The 27,485-nt window shown below is 51.6% G+C and overlaps 1 protein-coding gene across 2 annotated transcripts in view; it reads left to right on the forward strand.

Moving 5' to 3' along the window:
- LOC140125875 (glycogen [starch] synthase, liver-like) overlaps positions 1–27,485 on the forward strand; it is an 82,806-nt gene that overhangs the window by 11,855 nt on the left and 43,466 nt on the right. For both annotated transcript variants that reach the window (XM_072144751.1, XM_072144752.1), the window contains exons 12-14: positions 1,138–1,264; positions 9,521–9,616; positions 9,690–9,853. In XM_072144751.1, the coding sequence (XP_072000852.1) occupies positions 1,138–1,264; positions 9,521–9,616; positions 9,690–9,853 (387 nt within the window). The remainder of the gene's footprint in view (positions 1–1,137; positions 1,265–9,520; positions 9,617–9,689; positions 9,854–27,485) is intronic.

The following is a 27,485-nucleotide window of genomic DNA, read 5'->3' on the forward strand; positions in this document are numbered from 1 at the left end:
GGCGCATGCAGTGAGCTCTGCTATGTCTCACAGGTGATCCTGCACCCCGAGTATTGATGACAATGTGGGGGCGCATGCAGTGAGCTCTGCTATGTCTCACAGGTGATCCTGCACCCCGATTATTGATGACAATGTGGGGGCGCATGCAGTGAGCTCTGCTATGTCTCACAGGTGATCCTGCACCCCGAGTATTGATGACAATGTGGGGGCGCATGCAGTGAGCTCTGCTATGTCTCACAGGTGATCCTGCACCCCGAGTATTGATGACAATGTGGGGGCGCATGCAGTGAGCTCTGCTATGTCTCACAGGTGATCCTGCACCCCGAGTATTGATGACAATGTGGGGGCGCATGCAGTGAGCTCTGCTATGTCTCACAGGTGATCCTGCACCCCGAGTATTGATGACAATGTGGGGGCGCATGCAGTGAGCTCTGCTATGTCTCACAGGTGATCCTGCACCCCGAGTATTGATGACAATGTGGGGGCGCATGCAGTGAGCTCTGCTATGTCTCACAGGTGATCCTGCACCCCGAGTATTGATGACAATGTGGGGGCGCATGCAGTGAGCTCTGCTATGTCTCACAGGTGATCCTGCACCCCGAGTATTGATGACAATGTGGGGGCGCATGCAGTGAGCTCTGCTATGTCTCACAGGTGATCCTGCACCCCGAGTATTGATGACAATGTGGGGGCGCATGCAGTGAGCTCTGCTATGTCTCACAGGTGATCCTGCACCCCGAGTATTGATGACAATGTGGGGGCGCATGCAGTGAGCTCTGCTATGTCTCACAGGTGATCCTGCACCCCGAGTATTGATGACAATGTGGGGGCGCATGCAGTGAGCTCTGCTATGTCTCACAGGTGATCCTGCACCCCGAGTATTGATGACAATGTGGGGGCGCATGCAGTGAGCTCTGCTATGTCTCACAGGTGATCCTGCCCCCCGAGTATTGATGACAATGTGGGGGCGCATGCAGTGAGCTCTGCTATGTCTCACAGGTGATCCTGCACCCCGAGTATTGATGACAATGTGGGGGCGCATGCAGTGAGCTCTGCTATGTCTCACAGGTGATCCTGCACCCCGAGTATTGATGACAATGTGGGGGCGCATGCAGTGAGCTCTGCTATGTCTCACAGGTGATCCTGCACCCCGAGTTCCTCTCCTCCACCAGTCCTCTGCTCCCCCTTGACTACGAAGAGTTTGTACGAGGATGTCACCTGGGAGTCTTTCCATCGTACTATGAGCCCTGGGGGTACACGCCTGGTGAGTGCGGGTCCTGGGGGTACACGCCTGGTGAGTGGTGGTCCTGGGGGTAAACGCCTGGTGAGTGGTGGTCCTGGGGGTACACGCCTGGTGAGTGGTGGTCCTGGGGGTACACGCCTGGTGAGTGGTGGTCCTGGGGGTACACGCCTGGTGAGTGGTGGTCCTGGGGGTACACGCCTGGTGAGTGGAGGTCCTGGGGGTACACGCCTGGTGAGTGGTGGTCCTGGGGGTACACGCCTGGTGAGTGGGGGTCCTGGGGGTACACGCCTGTTGAGTGGGGGTCCTGGGGGTACACGCCTGTTGAGTGGGGGTCCTGGGGGTACACGCCTGTTGAGTGGGGGTCCTGGGGGTACACACCTGGTGAGTGGGGGTCCTGGGGGTACACACCTGGTGAGTGGGGGTCCTGGGGGTACACGCCTGGTGAGTGGGGATCCTGGGGGTACACGCCTGGTGAGTGGGGGTCCTGGGGGTACACGCCTGGTGAGTGGGGATCCTGGGGGTACACGCCTGGTGAGTGGTGGTCCTGGGGGTACACGCCTGTTGAGTGGTGGTCCTGGGGGTACACGCCTGGTGAGTGGGGGTCCTGGGGGTACACGCCTGATGAGTGGAGGTCCTGGGGGTACACGCCTGGTGAGTGGGGGCCCTGGGGGTACACGCCTGGTGAGTGGTGGTCCTGGGGGTACACGCCTGGTGAGTGGTGGTCCTGGGGGTACACGCCTGGTGAGTGGGGGTCCTGGGGGTACACGCCTGGTGAGTGGGGGTCCTGGGGTTACACGCCTGGTGAGTGGGGGTCCTGGGGGTACACGCCTGGTGAGTGGAGGTCCTGGGGGTACACGCCTGGTGAGTGGGGGTCCTGGGGGTACACGCCTGGTGAGTGGGGATCCTGGGGGTACACGCCTGGTGAGTGGGGGTCCTGGGGGTACACGCCTGGTGAGTGGGGGTCCTGGGAGTACACGCCTGGTGAGTGGTGGTCCTGGGAGTACACGCCTGGTGAGTGGGGGTCCTGGGGGTACACGCCTGGTCAGTGGGGATCCTGGGGGTACACGCCTGGTGAGTGGGGGTCCTGGGGGTACACGCCTGGTGAGTGGGGGTCCTGGGAGTACACGCCTGGTGAGTGGTGGTCCTGGGGGTACACGCCTGGTGAGTGGGGGTCCTGGGGGTACACACTTGGTGAGTGGTGGTCCTGGGGGTACACGCCTGGTGAGTGGTCCTTACTGTACATAACTGATCAGTGGTGGTCCTGGAGATAGACACCGGCTGACTGGTGTTCCTGTATGGTGGGTTATAGGGTCCTGTGACCTCTTTAGCATGTGCTGGGGTCATAGGTCGTGTGATCAGTCACAGGTTATTGTATCTATGACATTATTGATCGCTGCTCTTTCCTGCACTATTAATTAACCCCGTGTTTAATAGATTTAACACCCACATGATAATCAAAGTGACAAATTCCCAACGATGAGCAAATAACTGCAGACCCATCTGTCACGTCACAGTCACCACCAAAGCTGCAACTCACCAGGAAGACTGTATACTATCTGTGTGCTGTGTGCAGAGTCTCCAGTGTATCCTATGAGATGTGACATCACACTGCCTGTCTATACTATCTGTGTGCTGTGTGCAGAGTCTCCAGTGTATCCTATGAGATGTAACATCACACTGCCTGTCTATACTATCTGTGTGCTGTGTGCAGGGTCTCCAGTGTATCCTATGAGATGTGACATCACACTGCCTGTCTATACTATCTGTGTGCTGTGTGCAGAGTCTCCAGTGTATCCTATGAGATGTAACATCACACTGCCTGTCTATACTATCTGTGTGCTGTGTGCAGGGTCTCCAGTGTATCCTATGAGATGTGACATCACACTGCCTGTCTATACTATCTGTGTGCTGTGTGCAGAGTCTCCAGTGTATCCTATGAGATGTGACATCACACTGCCTGTCTATACTATCTGTGTGCTGTGTGCAGAGTCTCCAGTGTATCCTATGAGATGTGACATCACACTGCCTGTCTATACTATCTGTGTGCTGTGTGCAGGGTCTCCAGTGTATCCTATGACATGTAACATCACACTGCCTGTCTATACTATCTGTGTGCTGTGTGCAGAGTCTCCAGTGTATCCTATGAGATGTGACATCACACTGCCTGTCTATACTATCTGTGTGCTGTGTGCAGAGTCTCCAGTGTATCCTATGAGATGTGACATCACACTGCCTGTCTATACTATCTGTGTGCTGTGTGCAGGGTCTCCAGTGTATCCTATGACATGTAACATCACACTGCCTGTCTATACTATCTGTGTGCTGTGTGCAGAGTCTCCAGTGTATCCTATGAGATGTGACATCACACTGCCTGTCTATACTATCTGTGTGCTGTGTGCAGAGTCTCCAGTGTATCCTATGAGATGTGACATCACACTGCCTGTCTATACTATCTGTGTGCTGTGTGCAGAGTCTCCAGTGTATCCTATGAGATGTAACATCACACTGCCTGTCTATACTATCTGTGTGCTGTGTGCAGGGTCTCCAGTGTATCCTATGAGATGTGACATCACACTGCCTGTCTATACTATCTGTGTGCTTTGTGCAGAGTCTCCAGTGTATCCTATGAGATGTGACATCACACTGCCTGTCTATACTATCTGTGTGCTGTGTGCAGAGTCTCCAGTGTATCCTATGAGATGTGACATCACACTGCCTGTCTATACTATCTGTGTGCTGTGTGCAGGGTCTCCAGTGTATCCTATGACATGTAACATCACACTGCCTGTCTATACTATGTGTGTGCTGTGTGCAGGGTCTCCAGTGTATCCTATGAGATGTGACATCACACTGCCTGTCTATACTATCTGTGTGTGCTGTGTGCAGGGTCTCCAGTGTATCCTATGACATGTAACATCACACTGCCTGTCTATACTATCTGTGTGCTGTGTGCAGAGTCTCCAGTGTATCCTATGAGATATAACATCACACTGCCTGTCTATACTATCTGTGTGCTGTGTGCAGGGTCTCCAGTGTATCCTATGAGATGTAACATCACACTGCCTGTCTATACTATCTGTGTGCTGTGTGCAGGGTCTCCAGTGTATCCTATGAGATGTGACATCACACTGCCTGTCTATACTATCTGTGTGCTGTGTGCAGGGTCTCCAGTGTATCCTATGAGATGTGACATCACACTGCCTGTCTATACTATCTGTGTGCTGTGTGCAGAGTCTCCAGTGTATCCTATGAGATGTGACATCACACTGCCTGTCTATACTATCTGTGTGCTGTGTGCAGGGTCTCCAGTGTATCCTATGAGATGTGACATCACACTGCCTGTCTATACTATCTGTGTGCTGTGTGCAGAGTCTCCAGTGTATCCTATGAGATGTGACATCACACTGCCTGTCTATACTATCTGTGTGCTGTGTGCAGAGTCTCCAGTGTATCCTATGAGATGTGACATCACACTGCCTGTCTATACTATCTGTATGCTGTGTGCAGAGTCTCCAGTGTATCCTATGAGATGTGACATCACACTGCCTGTATATACTATCTGTGTGCTGTGTGCAGAGTCTCCAGTGTATCCTATGAGATGTGACATCACACTGCCTGTCTATACTATCTGTGTGCTGTGTGCAGAGTCTCCAGTGTATCCTATGAGATGTGACATCACACTGCCTGTCTATACTATCTGTGTGCTGTGTGCAGGGTCTCCAGTGTATCCTATGAGATGTGACATCACACTGTCTGTCTATACTATCTGTGTGTGCTGTGTGCAGGGTCTCCAGTGTATCCTATGAGATGTGACATCACACTGCCTGTATATACTATCTGTGTGCTGTGTGCAGAGCCTCCAGTGTATCCTATGAGATGTGACATCACACTGCCTGTCTATACTATCTGTGTGCTGTGTGCAGGGTCTCCAGTGTATCCTATGAGATGTGACATCACACTGTCTGTCTATACTATCTGTGTGTGCTGTGTGCAGGGTCTCCAGTGTATCCTATGAGATGTGACATCACACTGCCTGTATATACTATCTGTGTGCTGTGTGCAGGGTCTCCAGTGTATCCTATGAGATGTGACATCACACTGCCTGTATATACTATCTGTGTGCTGTGTGCAGAGCCTCCAGTGTATCCTATGAGATGTGACATCACACTGCCTGTCTATACTATCTGTGTGCTGTGTGCAGGGTCTCCAGTGTATCCTATGAGATGTAACATCACACTGCCTGTCTATACTATCTGTGTGCTGTGTGCAGGGTCTCCAGTGTATCCTATGAGATGTAACATCACACTGCCTGTCTATACTATCTGTGTGCTGTGTGCAGGGTCTCCAGTGTATCCTATGAGATGTAATATCACACTGCCTGTCTATACTATCTGTGTGCTGTGTGCAGAGTCTCCAGTGTATCCTATGAGATGTGACATCACACTGCCTGTCTATACTATCTGTGTGTGCTGTGTGCAGAGTCTCCAGTGTATCCTATGAGATGTAACATCACACTGCCTGTCTATACTATCTGTGTGCTGTGTGCAGGGTCTCCAGTGTATCCTATGAGATGTGACATCACACTGCCTGTCTATACTATCTGTGTGCTGTGTGCAGGGTCTCCAGTGTATCCTATGAGATGTGACATCACACTGCCTGTATATACTATCTGTGTGTGCTGTGTGCAGAGTCTCCAGTGTATCCTATGAGATGTGACATCACACTGCCTGTATATACTATCTGTGTGCTGTGTGCAGAGTCTCCAGTGTATCCTATGAGATGTGACATCACACTGCCTGTCTATACTATCTGTGTGCTGTGTGCAGGGTCTCCAGTGTATCCTATGAGATGTAACATCACACTGCCTGTCTATACTATCTGTGTGTGCTGTGTGCAGAGTCTCCAGTGTATCCTATGAGATGTGACATCACACTGCCTGTCTATACTATATGTGTGCTGCGTGCAGGGTCTCCAGTGTATCCTATGAGATGTGACATCACACTGCCTGTCTGTACTATCTGTGTGCTGTGTGCAGGGTCTCCAGTGTATCCTATGAGATGTGACATCACACTGCCTGTCTATACTATCTGTGTGCTGTGTGCAGGGTCTCCAGTGTATCCTATGAGATGTGACATCACACTGCCTGTCTATACTATCTGTGTGCTGTGTGCAGAGTCTCCAGTGTATCCTATGAGATGTAACATCACACTGCCTGTCTGTACTAACTGTGTGCTGTGTGCAGGGTCTCCAGTGTATCCTATGAGATGTGACATCACACTGCCTGTCTATACTATCTGTGTGCTGTGTGCAGGGTCTCCAGTGTATCCTATGAGATGTGACATCACACTGCCTGTCTATACTATCTGTGTGCTGTGTGCAGGGTCTCCAGTGTATCCTATGAGACGTGACATCACACTGCCTGTCTATACTATCTGTGTGCTGTGTGCAGAGTCTCCAGTGTATCCTATGAGATGTGACATCACACTGCCTGTCTATACTATCTGTGTGTGCTGTGTGCAGAGTCTCCAGTGTATCCTATGAGATGTGACATCACACTGCCTGTCTATACTATCTGTGTGCTGTGTGCAGAGTCTCCAGTGTATCCTATGAGATGTGACATCACACTGCCTGTCTATACTATCTGTGTGTGCTGTGTGCAGGGTCTCCAGTGTATCCTATGAGATGTAACATCACACTGCCTGTCTATACTATCTGTGTGCTGTGTGCAGAGTCTCCAGTGTATCCTATGAGATGTGACATCACACTGCCTGTCTATACTATCTGTGTGTGCTGTGTGCAGGGTCTCCAGTGTATCCTATGAGATGTAACATCACACTGCCTGTCTATACTATCTGTGTGCTGTGTGCAGAGTCTCCAGTGTATCCTATGAGATGTGACATCACACTGCCTGTCTATACTATCTGTGTGCTGTGTGCAGGGTCTCCAGTGTATCCTATGAGATGTGACATCACACTGCCTGTCTATACTATCTGTGTGCTGTGTGCAGGGTCTCCAGTGTATCCTATGAGATGTAATATCACACTGCCTGTCTATACTATCTGTGTGTGCTGTGTGCAGAGTCTCCAGTGTATCCTATGAGATGTGACATCACACTGCCTGTCTATACTATCTGTGTGCTGTGTGCAGGGCCTCCAGTGTATCCTATGAGATGTGACATCACACTGCCTGTCTATACTATCTGTGTGCTGTGTGCAGGGTCTCCAGTGTATCCTATGAGATGTGACATCACACTGCCTGTCTATACTATCTGTGTGCTGTGTGCAGAGTCTCCAGTGTATCCTATGAGATGTGACATCACACTGCCTGTCTATACTATCTGTGTGCTGTGTGCAGGGTCTCCAGTGTATCCTATGAGATGTGACATCACACTGCCTGTCTATACTATCTGTGTGTGCTGTGTGCAGAGTCTCCAGTGTATCCTATGAGATGTGACATCACACTGCCTGTCTATACTATCTGTGTGCTGTGTGCAGAGTCTCCAGTGTATCCTATGAGATGTGACATCACACTGCCTGTCTATACTATCTGTGTGTGCTGTGTGCAGAGTCTCCAGTGTATCCTATGAGATGTGACATCACACTGCCTGTCTATACTATCTGTGTGCTGTGTGCAGAGTCTCCAGTGTATCCTATGAGATGTAATATCACACTGCCTGTCTATACTATCTGTGTGCTGTGTGCAGGGTCTCCAGTGTATCCTATGAGATGTGACATCACACTGCCTGTCTATACTATCTGTGTGCTGTGTGCAGGGTCTCCAGTGTATCCTATGAGATGTGACATCACACTGCCTGTATATACTATCTGTGTGCTGTGTGCAGAGTCTCCAGTGTATCCTATGAGATGTGACATCACACTGCCTGTCTATACTATCTGTGTGCTGTGTGCAGAGTCTCCAGTGTATCCTATGAGATGTAATATCACACTGCCTGTCTATACGATCTGTGTGCTGTGTGCAGGGTCTCCAGTGTATCCTATGAGATGTAACATCACACTGCCTGTCTATACTATCTGTGTGCTGTGTGCCGAGTCTCCAGTGTATCCTATGAGATGTGACATCACACTGCCTGTCTATACTATCTGTGTGCTGTGTGCAGAGTCTCCAGTGTATCCTATGAGATGTGACATCACACTGCCTGTCTATACTATCTGTGTGCTGTGTGCAGAGTCTCCAGTGTATCCTAGGAGATGTGACATCACACTGCCTGTCTATACTATCTGTGTGCTGTGTGCAGGGTCTCCAGTGTATCCTATGAGATGTGACATCACACTGCCTGTCTATACTATCTGTGTGCTGTGTGCAGGGTCTCCAGTGTATCCTATGAGATGTGACATCACACTGCCTGTCTATACTATCTGTGTGTGCTGTGTGCAGAGTCTCCAGTGTATCCTATGAGATGTGACATCACACTGCCTGTCTATACTATCTGTGTGCTGTGTGCAGAGTCTCCAGTGTATCCTATGAGATGTGACATCACACTGCCTGTCTATACTATCTGTGTGCTGTGTGCAGGGTCTCCAGTGTATCCTATGAGATGTGACATCACACTGCCTGTCTATACTATCTGTGTGCTGTGTGCAGAGTCTCCAGTGTATCCTATGAGATGTGACATCACACTGCCTGTATATACTATCTGTGTGCTGTGTGCAGAGTCTCCAGTGTATCCTATGAGATGTGACATCACACTGCCTGTCTATACTATCTGTGTGCTGTGTGCAGAGTCTCCAGTGTATCCTATGAGATGTGACATCACACTGCCTGTCTATACTATCTGTGTGCTGTGTGCAGAGTCTCCAGTGTATCCTATGAGATGTGACATCACACTGCCTGTCTATACTATCTGTGTGTGCTGTGTGCAGTCTCCAGTGTATCCTATGAGATGTAACATCACACTGCCTGTCTATACTATCTGTGTGTGCTGTGTGCAGGGTCTCCAGTGTATCCTATGAGATGTAACATCACACTGCCTGTCTATACTATCTGTGTGCTGTGTGCAGGGTCTCCAGTGTATCCTATGAGATGTGACATCACACTGCCTGTCTATACTATCTGTGTGCTGTGTGCAGGGTCTCCAGTGTATCCTATGAGATGTGACATCACACTGCCTGTCTATACGATCTGTGTGCTGTAGACTCCTGTGATTTGGACCGGTATCGCTTCCTCTGTTAGTGATGATTCAGTGCTTGCAGGTTGAGTAGTGACTAGAGCATGTGAGCCATGGACATCAGTGACTCGGGTCGTATTGATCTCTTCCAGCTGAGTGCACGGTGATGGGAATCCCGAGCGTCACAACCAACCTCTCCGGATTCGGCTGCTTCATGCAGGAACACGTGGCGGATCCAGCTGCCTATGGTACCAGAACCGGTCCTGCTCCAACCCTCTGTGCTGCTTTGGACCCGGCTTATTCATCACTTGTGTGTTGTAGGGATTTACATTGTGGATCGCAGGTTCCGCTCTCCGGATGAATCGTGTAACCAGCTGACCCAGATCCTCTACTCATTCTGCCAACAATCCCGGCGCCAGCGGATCATCCAGCGCAACCGGACCGAGCGACTGTCAGACCTACTGGACTGGAGATACCTGGGACGTGTAAGAAACTGCCCTGTATATAGCGCAGCACCGCTTCCCTGTATATAGGGTCTGTGTAGGGTTATGGTCAGGTTCTCCTCCTTCTTCTCTGGGCTTTCTTCTGGGTGGTATAACTTCCCTCCTGGTGGGGTCTGTGTAGGGTTATGGTCAGGTTCTCCTCCTTCTTCTCTGGGCTTTCTTCTGGGTGGTATAACTTCCCTCCTGGTGGGGTCTGTGTAGGGTTATGGTCAGGTTCTCCTCCTTCTTCTCTGGGCTTTCTTCTGGGTGGTATAACTTCCCTCCTGGTGGGGTCTGTGTAGGGTTATGGTAAGGTTCTTCTCCTTCTTCTCTGGGCTTTCTTCTGGGTGGTATAACTTCCCTCCTGGTGGGGTCTGTGTAGGGTTATGGTCAGGTTCTTCTCTGGGCTTTCTTCTGGGTGGTATTACTTTCCTCCTGGTGGGGTCTGTGTAGGGTTATGGTCCGGTTCTTCTCCTTCTTCTCTGGGCTTTCTTCTGGGTGGTATAACTTCCCTCCTGGTGTGGTCTGTGTAGGGTTATGGTCCGGTTCTTCTCCTTCTTCTCTGGGCTTTCTTCTGGGTGGTATAACTTCCCTCCTGGTGGGGTCTGTGTAGGGTTATGGTCAGGTTCTTCTCCTTCTCTTGGCTTTCTTCTGTGTGGTATAACTTCCCTCCTGGTGGGGTCTGTGTAGGGTTATGGTCAGGTTCTCCTCCTTCTTCTCTGGGCTTTCCTCTGTGTGGTATAACTTCCCTCCTGGTGGGGTCTGTATAGGGTTATGGTCCGGTTCTTCTCCTTCTTCTCTGGGCTTTCCTCTGGGTGGTATAGCTTCCCTCCTGGTGGGGTCAGTGTAGGGTTATGGTCAGGTTCTCCTCCTTCTTCTCTGGGCTTTCCTCTGGGTGGTATAACTTCCCTCCTGGTGGGGTCTGTGTAGGGTTATGGTCAGGTTCTTCTCCTTCTTCTCTGGGCTTTCCTCTGGGTGGTATAACTTCCCTCCTGGTGGGGTCTGTGTAGGGTTATGGTCAGGTTCTCCTTCTTCTCTGGGCTTTCTTCTGGGTGGTATAACTTCCCTCCTGGTGTGGTCTGTGTAGGGTTATGGTCCGGTTCTTCTCCTTCTTCTCTGGGATTTCTTCTGTGTGGTATAACTTCCCTCCTGGTGGGGTCTGTGTAGGGTTATGGTCAGGTTCTCCTCCTTCTTCTCTGGGCTTTCTTCTGGGTGGTATAACTTCCCTCCTGGTGGGGTCTGTGTAGGGTTATGGTCAGGTTCTCCTCCTTCTTCTCTGGGCTTTCTTCTGGGTGGTATAACTTCCCTCCTGGTGGGGTCTGTGTAGGGTAATGGTCAGGTTCTCCTCCTTCTTCTGTGTGGTATAACTTCCCTCCTGGTGGGGTCTGTGTAGGGTTATGGTCAGGTTCTCCTTCTTCTCTGGGCTTTCTTCTGTGTGGTATAACTTCCCTCCTGGTGGGGTCTGTGTAGGGTTATGGTCCGGTTCTCCTCCTTCTTCTCTGGGCTTTCTTCTGGGTGGTATAACTTCCCTCCTGGTGGGGTCTGTGTGGGGTTATGGTCAGGTTCTTCTCCTTCTTCTCTGGGCTCTCTTCTGGGTGGTATAACTTCCCTCCTGGTGGGGTCTGTGTAGGGTTATGGTCAGGTTCTCCTCCTTCTCTGGGCTTTCTTCTGGGTGGTATAACTTCCCTCCTGGTGGGGTCTGTGTGGGGTTATGGTCAGGTTCTCCTCCTTCTCTGGGCTTTCCTCTGGGTGGTATAACTTCCCTCCTGGTGGGGTCTGTGTAGGGTTATGGTCAGGTTCTTCTCTGGGCTTTCTTCTGGGTGGTATAACTTCCCTCCTGGTGGGGTCTGTGTAGGGTTATGGTCCGGTTCTCCTCCTTCTTCTCTGGGCTTTCCTCTGTGTGGTATAACTTCCCTCCTGGTGGGGTCTGTGTAGGGTTATGGTCAGGTTCTTCTCCCTCTCTGGGCTTTCTTCTGGGTGGTATAACTTCCCTCCTGGTGGGGTCTGTGTAGGGTTATGGTCAGGTTCTTCTCTGGGCTTTCTTCTGGGAGGTATAACTTCCCTCCTGGTGGGGTCTGTGTAGGGTTATGGTCCGGTTCTCCTCCTTCTTCTCTGGGCTTTCCTCTGGGTGGTATAACTTCCCTCCTGGTGGGGTCTGTGTAGGGTTATGGTCAGGTTCTCCTCCTCCTTCTCTGGGCTTTCTTCTGGGTGGTATAACTTCCCTCCTGGTGGGGTCTGTGTAGGGTTATGGTCAGGTTCTCCGCCTTCTTCTCTGGGCTTTCCTCTGGGTGGTATAACTTCCCTCCTGGTGGGGTCTGTGTAGGGTTATGGTCAGGTTCTCCTTCTTCTCTGGGCTTTCCTCTGTGTGGTATAACTTCCCTCCTGGTGGGGTCTGTGTAGGGTTATGGTCAGGTTCTTCTCCTTCTTCTCTGGGCTTTCTTCTGGGTGGTATAACTTCCCTCCTGGTGGGGTCTGTGTAGGGTTATGGTCAGGTTCTCCTCCTTCTTCTCTGGGCTTTCCTCTGTGTGGTATAACTTCCCTCCTGGTGGGGTCTGTGTAGGGTTATGATCAGGTTCTCCTTCTTCTCTGGGCTTTCTTCTGTGTGGTATAACTTCCCTCCTGGTGGGGTCTGTGTAGGGTTATGGTCAGGTTCTCCTTCTTCTCTGGGCTTTCCTCTGGGTGGTATAACTTCCCTCCTGGTGGGGTCTGTGTAGGGTTATGGTCAGGTTCTTCTCCTTCTTCTCTGGGCTTTCCTCTGGGTGGTATAACTTCCCTCCTGGTGGGGTCTGTGTGGGGTTATGGTCAGGTTCTTCTCCTTCTTCTCTGGGCTTTCTTCTGGGTGGTATAACTTCCCTTCTGGTGGGGTCTGTGTAGGGTTATGGTCCGGTTCTTCTCCTTCTCTGGGCTTTCTTCTGTGTGGTATAACTTTCCTCCTGGTGGGGTCTGTGTAGGGTTATGGTCCGGTTCTTCTCCTTCTCTGGGCTTTCTTCTGTGTGGTATAACTTTCCTCCTGGTGGGGTCTGTGTGGGGTTATGGTCAGGTTCTTCTCCTTCTTCTCTGGGCTTTCTTCTGGGTGGTATAACTTCCCTCCTGGTGGGGTCTGTATAGGGTTATGGTCAGGTTCTCCTCCTTCTTCTCTGGGCTTTCTTCTGGGTGGTATAACTTCCCTCCTGGTGGGGTCTGTGTAGGGTTATGGTCAGGTTCTTCTCCTTCTCTGGGCTTTCCTCTGTGTGGTATAACTTCCCTCCTGGTGGGGTCTGTGTAGGGTTATGGTCAGGTTCTTCTCCTTCTTCTCTGGGCTTTCTTCTGGGTGGTATAACTTCCCTCCTGGTGGGGTCTGTGTAGGGTTATGGTCAGCTTCTTCTCCTTCTTCTCTGGGCTTTCCTCTGGGTGGTATAACTTCCCTCCTGGTGGGGTCTGTGTGGGGTTATGGTCAGGTTCTTCTCCTTCTTCTCTGGGCTTTCTTCTGGGTGGTATAACTTCCCTTCTGGTGGGGTCTGTGTAGGGTTATGGTCCGGTTCTTCTCCTTCTCTGGGCTTTCTTCTGTGTGGTATAACTTTCCTCCTGGTGGGGTCTGTGTGGGGTTATGGTCAGGTTCTTCTCCTTCTTCTCTGGGCTTTCTTCTGGGTGGTATAACTTCCCTCCTGGTGGGGTCTGTGTGGGGTTATGGTCAGGTTCTTCTCCTTCTTCTCTGGGCTTTCCTCTGTGCGGTATAACTTCCCTCCTGGTGGGGTCTGTGTAGGGTTATGGTCAGGTTCTTCTCCTTCTTCTCTGGGCTTTCTTCTGGGTGGTGTAACTTCCCTCCTGGTGGGGTCTGTGTAGGGTTATGGTCAGGTTCTCCTCCTTCTTCTCTGGGCTTTCTTCTGGGTGGTATAACTTCCCTCCTGGTGGGGTCTGTGTAGGGTTATGGTCAGGTTCTCCTCCTTCTTCTCTGGGCTTTCCTCTGGGTGGTATAACTTCCCTCCTGGTGGGGTCTGTGTAGGGTTATGGTCCGGTTCTCCTCCTTCTTCTCTGGGCTTTCCTCTGGGTGGTATAACTTCCCTCCTGGTGGGGTCTGTGTAGGGTTATGGTCCGGTTCTCCTCCTTCTTCTCTGGGCTTTCTTCTGTGTGGTATAACTTCCCTCCTGGTGGGGTCTGTGTAGGGTTATGGTCAGGTTCTTCTCTGGGCTTTCCTCTGGGTGGTATAACTTCCCTCCTGGTGGGGTCTGTGTAAGGGTTATGATCAGGTTCTCCTCCTTCTCTGGGCTTTCTTCTGTGTGGTATAACTTCCCTCCTGGTGGGGTCTGTGTAGGGTTATGGTCAGGTTCTTCTCCTTCTTCTCTGGGCTTTCCTCTGGGTGGTATAACTTCCCTCCTGGTGGGGTCTGTGTAAGGGTTATGATCAGGTTCTCCTCCTTCTCTGGGCTTTCTTCTGTGTGGTATAACTTCCCTCCTGGTGGGGTCTGTGTAGGGTTATGGTCAGGTTCTCCTTCTCCTTCTCTGGGCTTTCTTCTGGGTGGTATAACTTCCCGCCTGGTGGGGTCTGTGTAGGGTTATGGTCAGGTTCTCCTCCTTCTTCTCTGGGCTTTCTTCTGGGTGGTGTAACTTCCCTCCTGGTGGGGTCTGTATAGGGTTATGGTCAGGTTCTTCCCCTTCTTCTCTGGGCTTTCCTCTGGGTGGTATAACTTCCCTCCTGGTGGGGTCTGTGTAGGGTTATGGTCAGGTTCTCCTCCTTCTTCTCTGGGCTTTCTTCTGGGTGGTGTAACTTCCCTCCTGGTGGGGTCTGTGTAGGGTTATGGTCAGGTTCTCCTCCTTCTTCTCTGGGCTTTCCTCTGGGTGGTATAACTTCCCTCCTGGTGGGGTCTGTGTAGGGTTATGGTCAGGTTTTTCTCCTTCTCTGGGCTTTCCTCTGTGTGGTATAACTTCCCTCCTCGTGGGGTCTGTGTAGGGTTATGGTCAGGTTCTTCTCTGGGCTTTCCTCTGGGTGGTATAACTTCCCTCCTGGTGGGGTCTGTGTAGGGTTATGGTCCGGTTCTCCTCCTTCTTCTCTGGGCTTTCTTCTGGGTGGTATAACGTTCCTCCTGGTGGGGTCTGTGTAGGGTTATGGTCAGGTTCTTCTCCTTCTTCTCTGGGCTTTCCTCTGGGTGGTATAACTTCCCTCCTGGTGGGGTCTGTGTAGGGTTATGGTCAGGTTCTTCTCCTTCTTCTCTGGGCTTTCTTCTGTGTGGTATAACTTCCCTCCTGGTGGGGTCTGTGTAGGGTTATGGTCAGGTTCTCCTCCTTCTTCTCTGGGCTTTCTTCTGTGTGGTATAACTTCCCTCCTGGTGGGGTCTGTGTAGGGTTATGGTCAGGTTCTCCTCCTTCTTCTCTGGGCTTTCTTCTGTGTGGTAGAACTTCCCTCCTGGTGGGGTCTGTGTAGGGTTATGGTCAGGTTCTTCTCTGGGCTTTCTTCTGGGTGGTATTACTTCCCTCCTGGTGGGGTCTGTGTAGGGTTATGATCAGGTTCTTCTCCTTCTTCTCTGGGCTTTCTTCTGGGTGGTATAACTTCCCTCCTGGTGGGGTCTGTGTAGGGTTATGGTCAGGTTCTCCTCCTTCTTCTCTGGGCTTTCCTCTGGGTGGTATAACTTCCCTCCTGGTGGGGTCTGTGTAGGGTTATGGTCCGGTTCTTCTCCTTCTTCTCTGGGCTTTCTTCTGGGTGGTATAACTTCCCTCCTGGTGGGGTCTGTGTAGGGTTATGGTCAGGTTCTTCTCTGGGCTTTCTTCTGTGTGGTATAACTTCCCTCCTGGTGGGGTCTGTGTAGGGTTATGGTCAGGTTCTTCTCTGGGCTTTCTTCTGTTTGGTATAACTTCCCTCCTGGTGGGGTATGTGTAGGGTTATGGTCCGGTTCTTCTCCTTCTTCTCTGGGCTTTCTTCTGTGTGGTATAACTTCCCTCCTGGTGGGGTCTGTGTAGGGTTATGGTCAGGTTCTTCTCCTTCTTCTCTGGGCTTTCTTCTGGGTGGTATAACTTCCCTCCTGGTGGGGTATGTGTAGGGTTATGGTCCGGTTCTTCTCCTTCTTCTCTGGGCTTTCTTCTGTGTGGTATAACTTCCCTCCTGGTGGGGTCTGTGTAGGGTTATGGTCAGGTTCTCCTCCTTCTCTGGGCCTTCCTCTGGGTGGTATAACTTCCCTCCTGGTGGGGTCTGTGTAGGGTTATGGTCAGGTTCTCCTCCTTCTTCTCTGGGCTTTCTTCTGGGTGGTATAACTTCCCTCCTGGTGGGGTCTGTGTAGGGTTATGGTCAGGTTCTTCTCCTTCTTCTCTGGGCTTTCCTCTGGGTGGTATAACTTCCCTCCTGGTGGGGTCTGTGTAGGGTTATGGTCAGGTTCTTCTCCTTCTTCTCTGGGCTTTCTTCTGGGTGGTATAACTTCCCTCCTGGTGGGGTCTGTGTAGGGTTATGGTCCGGTTCTCCTCCTTCTTCTCTGGGCTTTCCTCTGGGTGGTATAACTTCCCTCCTGGTGGGGTCTGTGTAGGGTTATGGTCAGGTTCTTCTCCTTCTTCTCTGGGCTTTCTTCTGGGTGGTATAACTTCCCTCCTGGTGGGGTCTGTGTAGGGTTATGGTCCGGTTCTCCTCCTTCTTCTCTGGGCTTTCCTCTGGGTGGTATAACTTCCCTCCTGGTGGGGTCTGTTTAGGGTTATGGTCAGGTTCTTCTCCTTCTTCTCTGGGCTTTCCTCTGTGTGGTATAACTTCCCTCCTGGTGGGGTCTGTTTAGGGTTATGGTCAGGTTTTTCTCCTTCTCTGGGCTTTCCTCTGTGTGGTATAACTTCCCTCCTGGTGGGGTCCTTGTAGGGTTATGGTCAGGTTCTTCTCCTTCTTCTCTGGGCCTTCCTCTGGGTGGTATAACTTCCCTCCTGGTGGGGTCTGTGTAGGGTTATGGTCAGGTTTTTCTCCTTCTCTGGGCTTTCCTCTGTGTGGTATAACTTCCCTCCTGGTGGGGTCTGTGTAGGGTTATGGTCAGGTTCTTCTCCTTCTTCTCTGGGCCTTCCTCTGGGTGGTATAGCTTCCCTCCTGGTGGGGTCTGTGTAGGGTTATGGTCAGGTTCTTCTCCTTCTTCTCTGGGCTTTCTTCTGGGTGGTATAACTTCCCTCCTGGTGGGGTCTGTGTAGGGTTATGGTCAGGTTCTTCTCCTTCTTCTCTGGGCTTTCTTCTGGGTGGTATTACTTCCCGACTGGTGGGGTCTGTGTAGGGTTATGGTCAGGTTCTTCTCCTTCTTCTCTGGGCTTTCTTCTGGGTGGTCTAACTTCCCTCCTGGTGGGGTCTGTGTAGGGTTATGGTCAGGTTCTCCTCCTTCTCTGGGCTTCCTTCTGGGTGGTATAACTTCCCGCCTGGTGGGGTCTGTGTAGGGTTATGGTCAGGTTCTTCTCCTTCTTCTCTGGGCTTTCTTCTGGGTGGTATAACTTCCCTCCTGGTGGGGTCTGTGTAGGGTTATGGTCCGGTTCTCCTCCTTCTTCTCTGGGCTTTCCTCTGGGTGGTATAACTTCCCTCCTGGTGGGGTCTGTGTAGGGTTATGGTCAGGTTCTTCTCCTTCTTCTCTGGGCTTTCCTCTGTGTGGTATAACTTCCCTCCTGGTGGGGTCTGTGTAGGGTTATGGTCAGGTTTTTCTCCTTCTCTGGGCTTTCCTCTGTGTGGTATAACTTCCCTCCTGGTGGGGTCTGTGTAGGGTTATGGTCAGGTTCTTCTCCTTCTTCTCTGGGCCTTCCTCTGGGTGGTATAACTTCCCTCCTGGTGGGGTCTGTGTAGGGTTATGGTCAGGTTTTTCTCCTTCTCTGGGCTTTCCTCTGTGTGGTATAACTTCCCTCCTGGTGGGGTCTGTGTAGGGTTATGGTCAGGTTCTTCTCCTTCTTCTCTGGGCCTTCCTCTGGGTGGTATAACTTCCCTCCTGGTGGGGTCTGTGTAGGGTTATGGTCAGGTTCTTCTCCTTCTTCTCTGGGCTTTCTTCTGGGTGGTATAACTTCCCTCCTGGTGGGGTCTGTGTAGGGTTATGGTCAGGTTCTTCTCCTTCTTCTCTGGGCTTTCTTCTGGGTGGTATTACTTCCCGACTGGTGGGGTCTGTGTAGGGTTATGGTCAGGTTCTTCTCCTTCTTCTCTGGGCTTTCTTCTGGGTGGTATAACTTCCCTCCTGGTGGGGTCAGTGTAGGGTTATGGTCAGGTTCTTCTCCTTCTTCTCTGGGCTTTCTTCTGGGTGGTATAACTTCCCTCCTGGTGGGGTCTGTGTAGGGTTATGGTCAGGTTCTTCTCCTTCTTCTCTGGGCTTTCTTCTGGGTGGTATAACTTCCCTCCTGGTGGGGTCTGTGTAGGGTTATGGTCAGGTTCTCCTCCTTCTTCTCTGGGCTTTCCTCTGTGTGGTATAACTTCCCTCCTGGTGGGGTCTGTATAGGGTTATGGTCAGGTTCTTCTCCTTCTTCTCTGGGCTTTCTTCTGGGTGGTATAACTTCCCTCCTGGTGGGGTCTGTGTAGGGTTATGGTCAGATTCTTCTCCTCCTTCTCTGGGCTTTCTTCTGGGTGGTATTACTTCCCGACTGGTCGGGTCTGTGTAGGGTTATGGTCAGGTTCTTCTCCTTCTCTGGGCTTTCCTCTGTGTGGTATAACTTCCCTCCTGGTGGGTTCTGTGTAGGGTTATGGTCAGGTTCTTCTCCTTCTCTGGGCTTTCCTCTGGGTGGTATAACTTCCCTCCTGGTGGGGTCTGTGTGGGGTTATGGTCAGGTTCTCCTCCTTCTTCTCTGGGCTTTCTTCTGGGTGGTAAAACTTCCCTCCTGGTGGGGTCTGTGTAGGGTTATGGTCAGGTTCTTCTCCTTCTTCTCTGGGCTTTCTTCTGGGTGGTATAACTTCCCTCCTGGTGGGGTCTGTGTAGGGTTATGGTCCGGTTCTCCTCCTTCTTCTCTGGGCTTTCTTCTGGGTGGTATAACTTCCCTTCTGGTGGGGTCTGTGTAGGGTTATGGTCAGGTTCTTCTCCTTCTTCTCTGGGCTTTCTTCTGGGTGGTATAACTTCCCTCCTGGTGGGGTCTGTGTAGGGTTATGGTCCGGTTCTTCTCCTTCTTCTCTGGGCTTTCTTCTGGGTGGTATAACTTCCCTCCTGGTGGGGTCTGTGTAGGGTTATGGTCAGGTTCTCCTCCTCCTTCTCTGGGCTTTCCTCTGGGTGGTATAACTTCCCGCCTGGTGGGGTCTGTGTAGGGTTATGGTCAGGTTCTTCTCCTTCTTCTCTGGGCTTTCCTCTGGGTGGTATAACTTCCCTCCTGGTGGGGTCTGTGTAGGGTTATGGTCAGGTTCTTCTCTGGGCTTTCTTCTGGGTGGTATAACTTCCCTCCTGGTGGGGTCTGTGTAGGGTTATGGTCAGGTTCTTCTCCTTCTCTGGGCTTTCCTCTGTGTGGTATAACTTCCCGCCTGGTGGGGTCTGTGTAGGGTTATGATCAGGTTCTTCTCCTTCTTCTCTGGGTGGTATAACTTCCCTCCTGGTGGGGTCTGTGTAGGGTTATGGTCAGGTTCTCCTTCTTCTCTGGGCTTTCTTCTGGGTGGTATAACTTCCCTCCTGGTGGGGTCTGTGTAGGGTTATGGTCAGGTTCTTCTCCTTCTTCTCTGGGCTTTCCTCTGGGTGGTATAACTTCCCTCCTGGTTGGGTCTGTGTAGGGTTATGGTCAGGTTCTTCTCCTTCTTCTCTGGGCTTTCCTCTGGGTGGTATAACTTCCCTCCTGGTGGGGTCAGTGTAGGGTTATGGTCAGGTTCTTCTCCTTCTTCTCTGGGCTTTCCTCTGGGTGGTATAACTTCCCTCCTGGTGGGGTCTGTGTAGGGTTATGGTCAGGTTCTTCTCTGGGCTTTCCTCTGTGTGGTATAACTTCCCTCCTGGTGGGGTCTGTGTAGGGTTATGGTCAGGTTCTCCTCCTTCTTCTCTGGGCTTTCCTCTGTGTGGTATAACTTCCCTCCTGGTGGGGTCTGTGTAGGGTTATGGTCAGGTTCTCCTCCTTCTTCTCTGGGCTTTCTTCTGGGTGGTATAACTTCCCTCCTGGTGGGGTCTGTGTAGGGTTATGGTCAGGTTCTCCTCCTTCTTCTCTGGGCTTTCTTCTGGGTGGTATAACTTCCCTCCTGGTGGGGTCTGTGTAGGGTTATGGTCAGGTTCTCCTCCTTCTTCTCTGGGCTTTCTTCTGGGTGGTATAACTTCCCTCCTGGTGGGGTCTGTGTAGGGTTATGGTCAGGTTCTCCTCCTTCTTCTCTGGGCTTTCTTCTGGGTGGTATAACTTCCCTCCTGGTGGGGTCTGTGTAGGGTTATGGTCAGGTTCTTCTTCTTCTCTGGGCTTTCCTCTGGGTGGTATAACTTCCCTCCTGGTGGGGTCTGTGTAGGGTTATGGTCAGGTTCTCCTCCTTCTTCTCTGGGCTTTCTTCTGGGTGGTATAACTTCCCTCCTGGTGGGGTCTGTGTAGGGTTATGGTCAGGTTCTTCTCCTTCTTCTCTGGGCTTTCCTCTGTGTGGTATAACTTCCCTCCTGGTGGGGTCTGTGTAGGGTTATGGTCAGGTTCTTCTCCTTCTTCTCTGGGCTTTCCTCTGGGTGGTATAACTTCCCTCCTGGTGGGGTCTGTGTAGGGTTATGGTCAGGTTCTCCTTCTTCTCTGGGCTTTCTTCTGGGTGGTATAACTTCCCTCCTGGTGGGGTCTGTGTAGGGTTATGGTCCGGTTCTTCTCCTTCTTCTCTGGGCTTTCTTCTGGGTGGTATAACTTCCCTCCTGGTGGGGTCTGTATAGGGTTATGGTCAGGTTCTTCTCTGGGCTTTCCTCTGGGTGGTATAACTTCCCTCCTGGTGGGGTCTGTGTAGGGTTATGGTCAGGTTCTCCTCCTTCTTCTCTGGGCTTTCTTCTGTGTGGTATAACTTCCCTCCTGGTGGGGGTCTGTGTAGGGTTATGGTCAGGTTCTTCTCCTTCTCTGGGCTTTCTTCTGGGTGGTATAACTTCCCTCCTGGTGGGGTCTGTGTAGGGTTATGGTCCGGTTCTCCTCCTTCTTCTCTGGGCTTTCTTCTGTGTGGTATAACTTCCCTCCTGGTGGGGTCTGTGTAGGGTTATGGTCAGGTTCTCCTCCTTCTTCTCTGGGCTTTCTTCTGTGTGGTATAACTTCCCTCCTGGTGGGGTCTGTGTAGGGTTATGGTCAGGTTCTTCTCCTTCTCTGGGCTTTCCTCTGGGTGGTATAACTTCCCTCCTGGTGGGGGTCTGTGTAGGGTTATGGTCCGGTTCTTCTCCTTCTTCTCTGGGCTTTCCTCTGGGTGGTATAACTTCCCTCCTGGTGGGGTCTGTGTAGGGTTATGATCAGGTTCTCCTTCTTCTCTGGGCTTTCTTCTGGGTGGTATAACTTCCCTCCTGGTGGGGTCTTTGTAGGGTTATGGTCAGGTTCTCCTTCTTCTCTGGGCTTTCCTCTGTGTGGTATAACTTTCCTCCTGGTGGGGTCTGTGTAGGGTTATGGTCAGGTTCTCCTCCTTCTTCTCTGGGCTTTCTTCTGTGTGGTATAACTTCCCTCCTGGTGGGGTCTGTGTAGGGTTATGGTCCGGTTCTTCTCCTTCTTCTCTGGGCTTTCCTCTGGGTGGTATAACTTCCCTCCTGGTGGGGTCTGTGTAGGGTTATGGTCCGGTTCTTCTCCTTCTTCTCTGGGCTTTCCTCTGGGTGGTATAACTTTCCTCCTGGTGGGGTCTGTGTAGGGTTATGGTCAGGTTCTTCTCCTCCTTCTCTGGGCTTTCCTCTGGGTGGTATTACTTCCCTCCTGGTGGGGTCTGTGTAGGGTTATGGTCCGGTTCTCCTCCTTCTTCTCTGGGCTTTCCTCTGTGTGGTACAACTTCCCTCCTGGTGGGGTCTGTGTAGGGTTATGATCAGGTTCTCCTTCTTCTCTGGGCTTTCCTCTGGGTGGTATAACTTCCCTCCTGGTGGGGTCTTTGTAGGGTTATGGTCAGGTTCTCCTTCTTCTCTGGGCTTTCTTCTGGGTGGTATAACTTCCCTCCTGGTGGGGTCTGTGTAGGGTTATGGTCCGGTTCTTCTCCTTCTGCTGTGGGCTTTCCTCTGGGTGGTATAACTTCCCTCCTGGTGGGGTCTGTGTAGGGTTATGGTCAGGTTCTCCTCCTTCTTCTCTGGGCTTTCCTCTGGGTGGTATAACTTCCCTCCTGGTGGGGTCTGTGTAGGGTTATGGTCAGGTTCTTCTCCTTCTTCTCTGGGCTTTCCTCTGGGTGGTATAACTTCCCTCCTGGTGGGGTCTGTGTAGGGTTATGGTCCGGTTCTCCTCCTTCTTCTCTGGGCTTTCCTCTGGGTGGTATAGCTTCCCTCCTGGTGGGGTCTGTGTAGGGCTATGGTCAGGTTCTTCTCCTTCTTCTCTGGGCTTTCCTCTGGGTGGTATAACTTCCCTCCTGGTGGGGTCTGTGTAGGGTTATGGTCAGGTTCTTCTCCTTCTTCTCTGGGCTTTCCTCTGGGTGGTATAACTTCCCTCCTGGTGGGGTCTGTATAGGGTTATGGTTAGGTTCTCCTCCTTCTTCTCTGGGCTTTCCTCTGGGTGGTGTAACTTCCCTCCTGGTGGGGTCTGTGTAGGGTTATGGTCAGGTTCTCCTTCTTCTCTGGGCTTTTCTCTGGGTGGTATAACTTCCCTCCTGGTGGGGTCTGTGTAGGGTTATGGTCAGGTTCTTCTTCTCTGGGCTTTCTTCTGGGTGGTATAACTTCCCTCCTGGTGGGGTCTGTGTAGGGTTATGGTCAGGTTCTTCTCCTTCTTCTCTGGGCTTTCCTCTGTGTGGTATAACTTCCCTCCTGGTGGGGTCTGTGTAGGGTTATGGTCAGGTTCTTCTCCTTCTTCTCTGGGCTTTCTTCTGGGTGGTATAACTTCCCTCCTGGTGGGGTCTGTGTAGGGTTATGGTCAGGTTCTTCTCCTTCTTCTCTGGGCTTTCTTCTGTGTGGTATAACTTCCCGCCTGGTGGGGTCTGTGTGGGGTTATGGTCAGGTTCTCCTTCTTCTCTGGGCTTTCCTCTGTGTGGTATAACTTCCCGCCTGGTGGGGTCTGTGTAGGGTTATGGTCAGGTTCTTCTCCTTCTTCTCTGGGCTTTCCTCTGGGTGGTATAACTTCCCTCCTGGTGGGGTCTGTGTAGGGTTATGGTCCGGTTCTTCTCCTTCTCTGGGCTTTCTTCTGGGTGGTATAACTTCCCTCCTGGTGGGGTCTGTGTAGGGTTATGGTCAGGTTCTCCTTCTCCTTCTCTGGGCTTTCCTCTGGGTGGTATAACTTCCCGCCTGGTGGGGTCTGTGTAGGGTTATGGTCAGGTTCTCCTTCTCCTTCTCTGGGCTTTCCTCTGGGTGGTATAACTTCCCGCCTGGTGGGGTCTGTGTAGGGTTATGGTCAGGTTCTCCTTCTCCTTCTCTGGGCTTTCCTCTGGGTGGTATAACTTCCCGCCTGGTGGGGTCTGTGTAGGGTTATGGTCAGGTTCTCCTTCTCCTTCTCTGGGCTTTCCTCTGTGTGGTATAACTTCCCTCCTGGTGGGGTCTGTGTAGGGTTATGGTCCGGTTCTTCTCTGGGCTTTCTTCTGTGTGGTAGAACTTCCCTCCTGGTGGGGTCTGTGTAGGGTTATGGTCAGGTTCTTCTCTGGGCTTTCTTCTGGGTGGTATAACTTCCCTCCTGGTGGGGTCTGTGTAGGGTTCTGGTCAGGTTTTTCTTCTTCTTCTCTGGGCTTTTTTCTGGGTGGTATAACTTCCCTCCTGGTGGGGTCTGTGTAGGGTTATGGTCAGGTTTTTCTTCTTCTTCTCTGGGCTTTTTTCTGGGTGGTATAACTTCCCTCCTGGTGGGGTCTGTGTAGGGTTATGGTCAGGTTCTCCTTCTTCTCTGGGCTTTCCTCTGGGTGGTATAACTTCCCTCCTGGTGGGGTCTGTGTAGGGTTATGATCAGGTTCTTCTTCTTCTTCTCTGGGCTTTCTTCTGGGTGGTATAACTTCCCTCCTGGTGGGGTCTGTGTAGGGTTATGGTCAGGTTCTTCTCCTTCTTCTCTGGGCTTTCTTCTATGTGGTATAACTTCCCTCCTGGTGGGGTCTGTGTAGGGTTATGGTCAGGTTCTCCTTCTTCTCTCAGCTTTCTTCTGGGTGGTATAACTTCCCTCCTGGTGGGGTCTGTGTAGGGTTATGGTCCGGTTCTTCTCCTTCTTCTCTGGGCTTTCCTCTGGGTGGTATAACTTCCCTCCTGGTGGGGTCTGTGTAGGGTTATGGTCAGGTTCTCCTCCTTCTTCTCTGGGTTTTCCTCTGGGTGGTATAACTTCCCGCCTGGTGGGGTCTGTGTAGGGTTATGGTCCGGTTCTTCTCCTTCTTCTCTGGGCTTTCCTCTGGGCGGTATACCTTTCCTCCTGGTGGGGTCTGTGTAGGGTTATGGTCAGGTTCTCCTCCTTCTTCTCTGGGCTTTCCTCTGGGTGGTATAACTTCCCTCCTGGTGGGGTCTGTGTAGGGTTATGGTCAGGTTCTCCTTCTTCTCTGGGCTTTCCTCTGGGTGGTATAACTTCCCTCCTGGTGGGGTCTGTGTAGGGTTATGGTCCGGTTCTTCTCTGGGCTTTCTTCTGTGTGGTAGAACTTCCCTCCTGGTGGGGTCTGTGTAGGGTTATGGTCAGGTTTTTCTTCTTCTTCTCTGGGCTTTTTTCTGGGTGGTATAACTTTCCTCCTGGTGGGGTCTGTGTAGGGTTATGGTCAGGTCCTCCTTCTTCTCTGGGCTTTCTTCTGGGTGGTATAACTTCCCTCCTGGTGGGGTCTGTGTAGGGTTATGGTCAGGTTCTCCTCCTTCTTCTCAGGGCTTTCTTCTGGGTGGTATAACTTCCCTCCTGGTGGGGTCTGTGTAGGGTTATGCTCAGGTTCTTCTACTTCTTCTCTGGGCTTTCTTCTGGGTGGTATAACTTCCCTCCTGGTGGGGTCTGTGTAGGGTTTTGGTCCGGTTCTTCTCCTTCTTCTCTGGGCTTTCTTCTGTGTGGTATAACTTCCCTCCTGGTGGGGTCTGTATAGGGTTATGGTCAGGTTCTCCTCCTTCTTCTCTGGGCTTTCTTCTGGGTGGTATAACTTTCCTCCTGGTGGGGTCTGTGTAGGGTTATGGTCAGGTTCTTCTCCTTCTTCTCTGGGCTTTCCTCTGGGTGGTATAACTTCCCTCCTGGTGGGGTCTGTGTAGGGTTATGGTCAGGTTCTCCTTCTTCTCTGGGCTTTCCTCTGGGTGGTATAACTTCCCTCCTGGTCGGGTCTGTGTAGGGTTATGGTCAGGTTCTTCTTCTCTGGGCTTTCTTCTGGGTGGTATAACTTCCCTCCTGGTGGGGTCTGTGTAGGGTTATGGTCCGGTTCTTCTTCTTCTTCTCTGGGCGTTCCTCTGGGTGGTATAACTTCCCTCCTGGTGGGGTCTGTGTAGGGTTATGGTCCGGTTCTTCTCCTTCTTCTCTGGGCTTTCTTCTGGGTGGTATAACTTCCCGCCTGGTGGGGTCTGTGTAGGGTTATGGTCAGGTTCTTCTCCTTCTTCTCTGGGCTTTCTTCTGTGTGGTATAACTTCCCTCCTGGTGGGGTCTGTGTAGGGTTATGGTCAGGTTCTTCTCCTCCTTCTCTGGGCTTTCCTCTGGGTGGTATAACTTCCCTCCTGGTGGGGTCTGTGTGGGGTTATGGTCAGGTTCTCCTTCTTCTCTGGGCTTTCTTCTGGGTGGTATAACTTCCCCCCTGGTGGGGTCTGTGTAGGGTTATGGTCAGGTTCTTCTCCTTCTTCTCTGGGCTTTCTTCTGGGTGGTATAACTTCCCTCCTGGTGGGGTCTGTGTAGGGTTATGGTCAGGTTCTCCTCCTTCTTCTCTGGGCTTTCCTCTGTGTGGTATAACTTCCCTCCTGGTGGGGTCTGTGTAGGGTTATGGTCCGGTTCTCCTCCTTCTTCTCTGGGCTTTCCTCTGTGTGGTATAACTTCCCTCCTGGTGGGGTCTGTGTAGGGTTATGGTCAGGTTCTCCTTCTTCTCTGGGCTTTCTTCTGGGTGGTATAACTTCCCTCCTGGTGGGGTCTGTGTAGGGTTATGGTCAGGTTCTCCTCCTTCTTCTCCGGGCTTTCTTCTGTGTGGTATAACTTCCCTCCTGGTGGGGTCTGTGTAGGGTTATGATCAGGTTCTCCTCCTTCTTCTCTGGGCTTTCTTCTGGGTGGTATAACTTCCCTCCTGGTGGGGTCTGTGTAGGGTTATGGTCAGGTTCTTCTCTGGGCTTTCTTCTGGGTGGTATAACTTTCCTCCTGGTGGGGTCTGTGTAGGGTTATGAACAGGTTCTCCTCCTTCTTCTCTGGGCTTTCTTCTGGGTGGTATAACTTCCCTCCTGGTGGGGTCTGTGCAGGGTTATGGTCAGGTTCTTCTCTGGGCTTTCTTCTGTGTGGTATAACTTCCCTCCTGGTGGGGTCTGTGTAGGGTTATGGTCAGGTTCTTCTCCTTCTCTGGGCTTTCCTCTGGGTGGTATAACTTCCCTTCTGGTGGGGTCTGTGTAGGGTTATGGTCAGGTTCTTCTCCTTCTCTGGGCTTTCTTCTTTGTGGTATAACTTCCCTCCTGGTGGGGTCTGTGTAGGGCTATGGTCAGGTTCTTCTCTGGGCTTTCTTCTGGGTGGTATTACTTTCCTCCTGGTGGGGTCTGTGTAGGGTTATGGTCAGGTTCTTCTCTGGGCTTTCTTCTGGGTGGTATTACTTTCCTCCTGGTGGGGTCTGTGTGGGGTTATGGTCAGGTTCTTCTCCTTCTTCTCTGGGCTTTCTTCTGGGTGGTATTACTTCCCTCCTGGTGGGGTCTGTGTAGGGTTATGGTCAGGTTCTTCTCCTTCTTCTCTGGGCTTTCTTCTGGGTGGTATTACTTCCCTCCTGGTGGGGTCTGTGTAGGGTTATGGTCAGGTTCTTCTACTTCTTTTCTGGGCTTTCCTCTGGGTGGTATAACTTCCCGCCTGGTGGGGTCTGTGTGGGGTTATGGTCCGGTTCTTCTCCTTCTTCTCTGGGCTTTCTTCTGGGTGGTATAACTTCCCTCCTGGTGGGGTCTGTGTAGGGTTATGGTCAGGTTCTTCTCCTTCTCTGGGCTTTCCTCTGGGTGGTATAACTTCCCTCCTGGTGGGGTCTGTGTAAGGGTTATGATCAGGTTCTCCTCCTTCTCTGGGCTTTCTTCTGTGTGGTATAACTTCCCTCCTGGTGGGGTCTGTGTAGGGTTATGGTCAGGTTCTTCTCCTTCTTCTCTGGGCTTTCTTCTGGGTGGTATAACTTCCCTCCTGGTGGGGTCTGTGTAGGGTTATGGTCAGGTTCTCCTCCTTCTCTGGGCCTTCCTCTGGGTGGTGTAACTTCCCTCCTGGTGGGGTCTGTGTAGGGTTATGGTCAGGTTCTTCTCCTTCTTCTCTGGGCTTTCTTCTGGGTGGTATAACTTCCCTCCTGGTGGGGTCTGTATAGGGTTATGGTCAGGTTCTTCTCCTTCTTCTCTGGGCTTTCTTCTGGGTGGTATAACGTTCCTCCTGGTGGGGTCTGTGTAGGGTTATGGTCAGGTTCTTCTCCTTCTTCTCTGGGCTTTCTTCTGGGTGGTACAACTTCCCTCCTGGTGGGGTCTGTGTAGGGTTATGGTCAGGTTCTCCTCCTTCTTCTCTGGGCTTTCCTCTGGGTGGTATAACTTCCCTCCTGGTGGGGTCTG

This window comes from Engystomops pustulosus, chromosome 4 (genome assembly GCF_040894005.1).
Source record: "Engystomops pustulosus chromosome 4, aEngPut4.maternal, whole genome shotgun sequence".
Classification (NCBI taxonomy): Eukaryota; Metazoa; Chordata; class Amphibia; order Anura; family Leptodactylidae; genus Engystomops; species Engystomops pustulosus.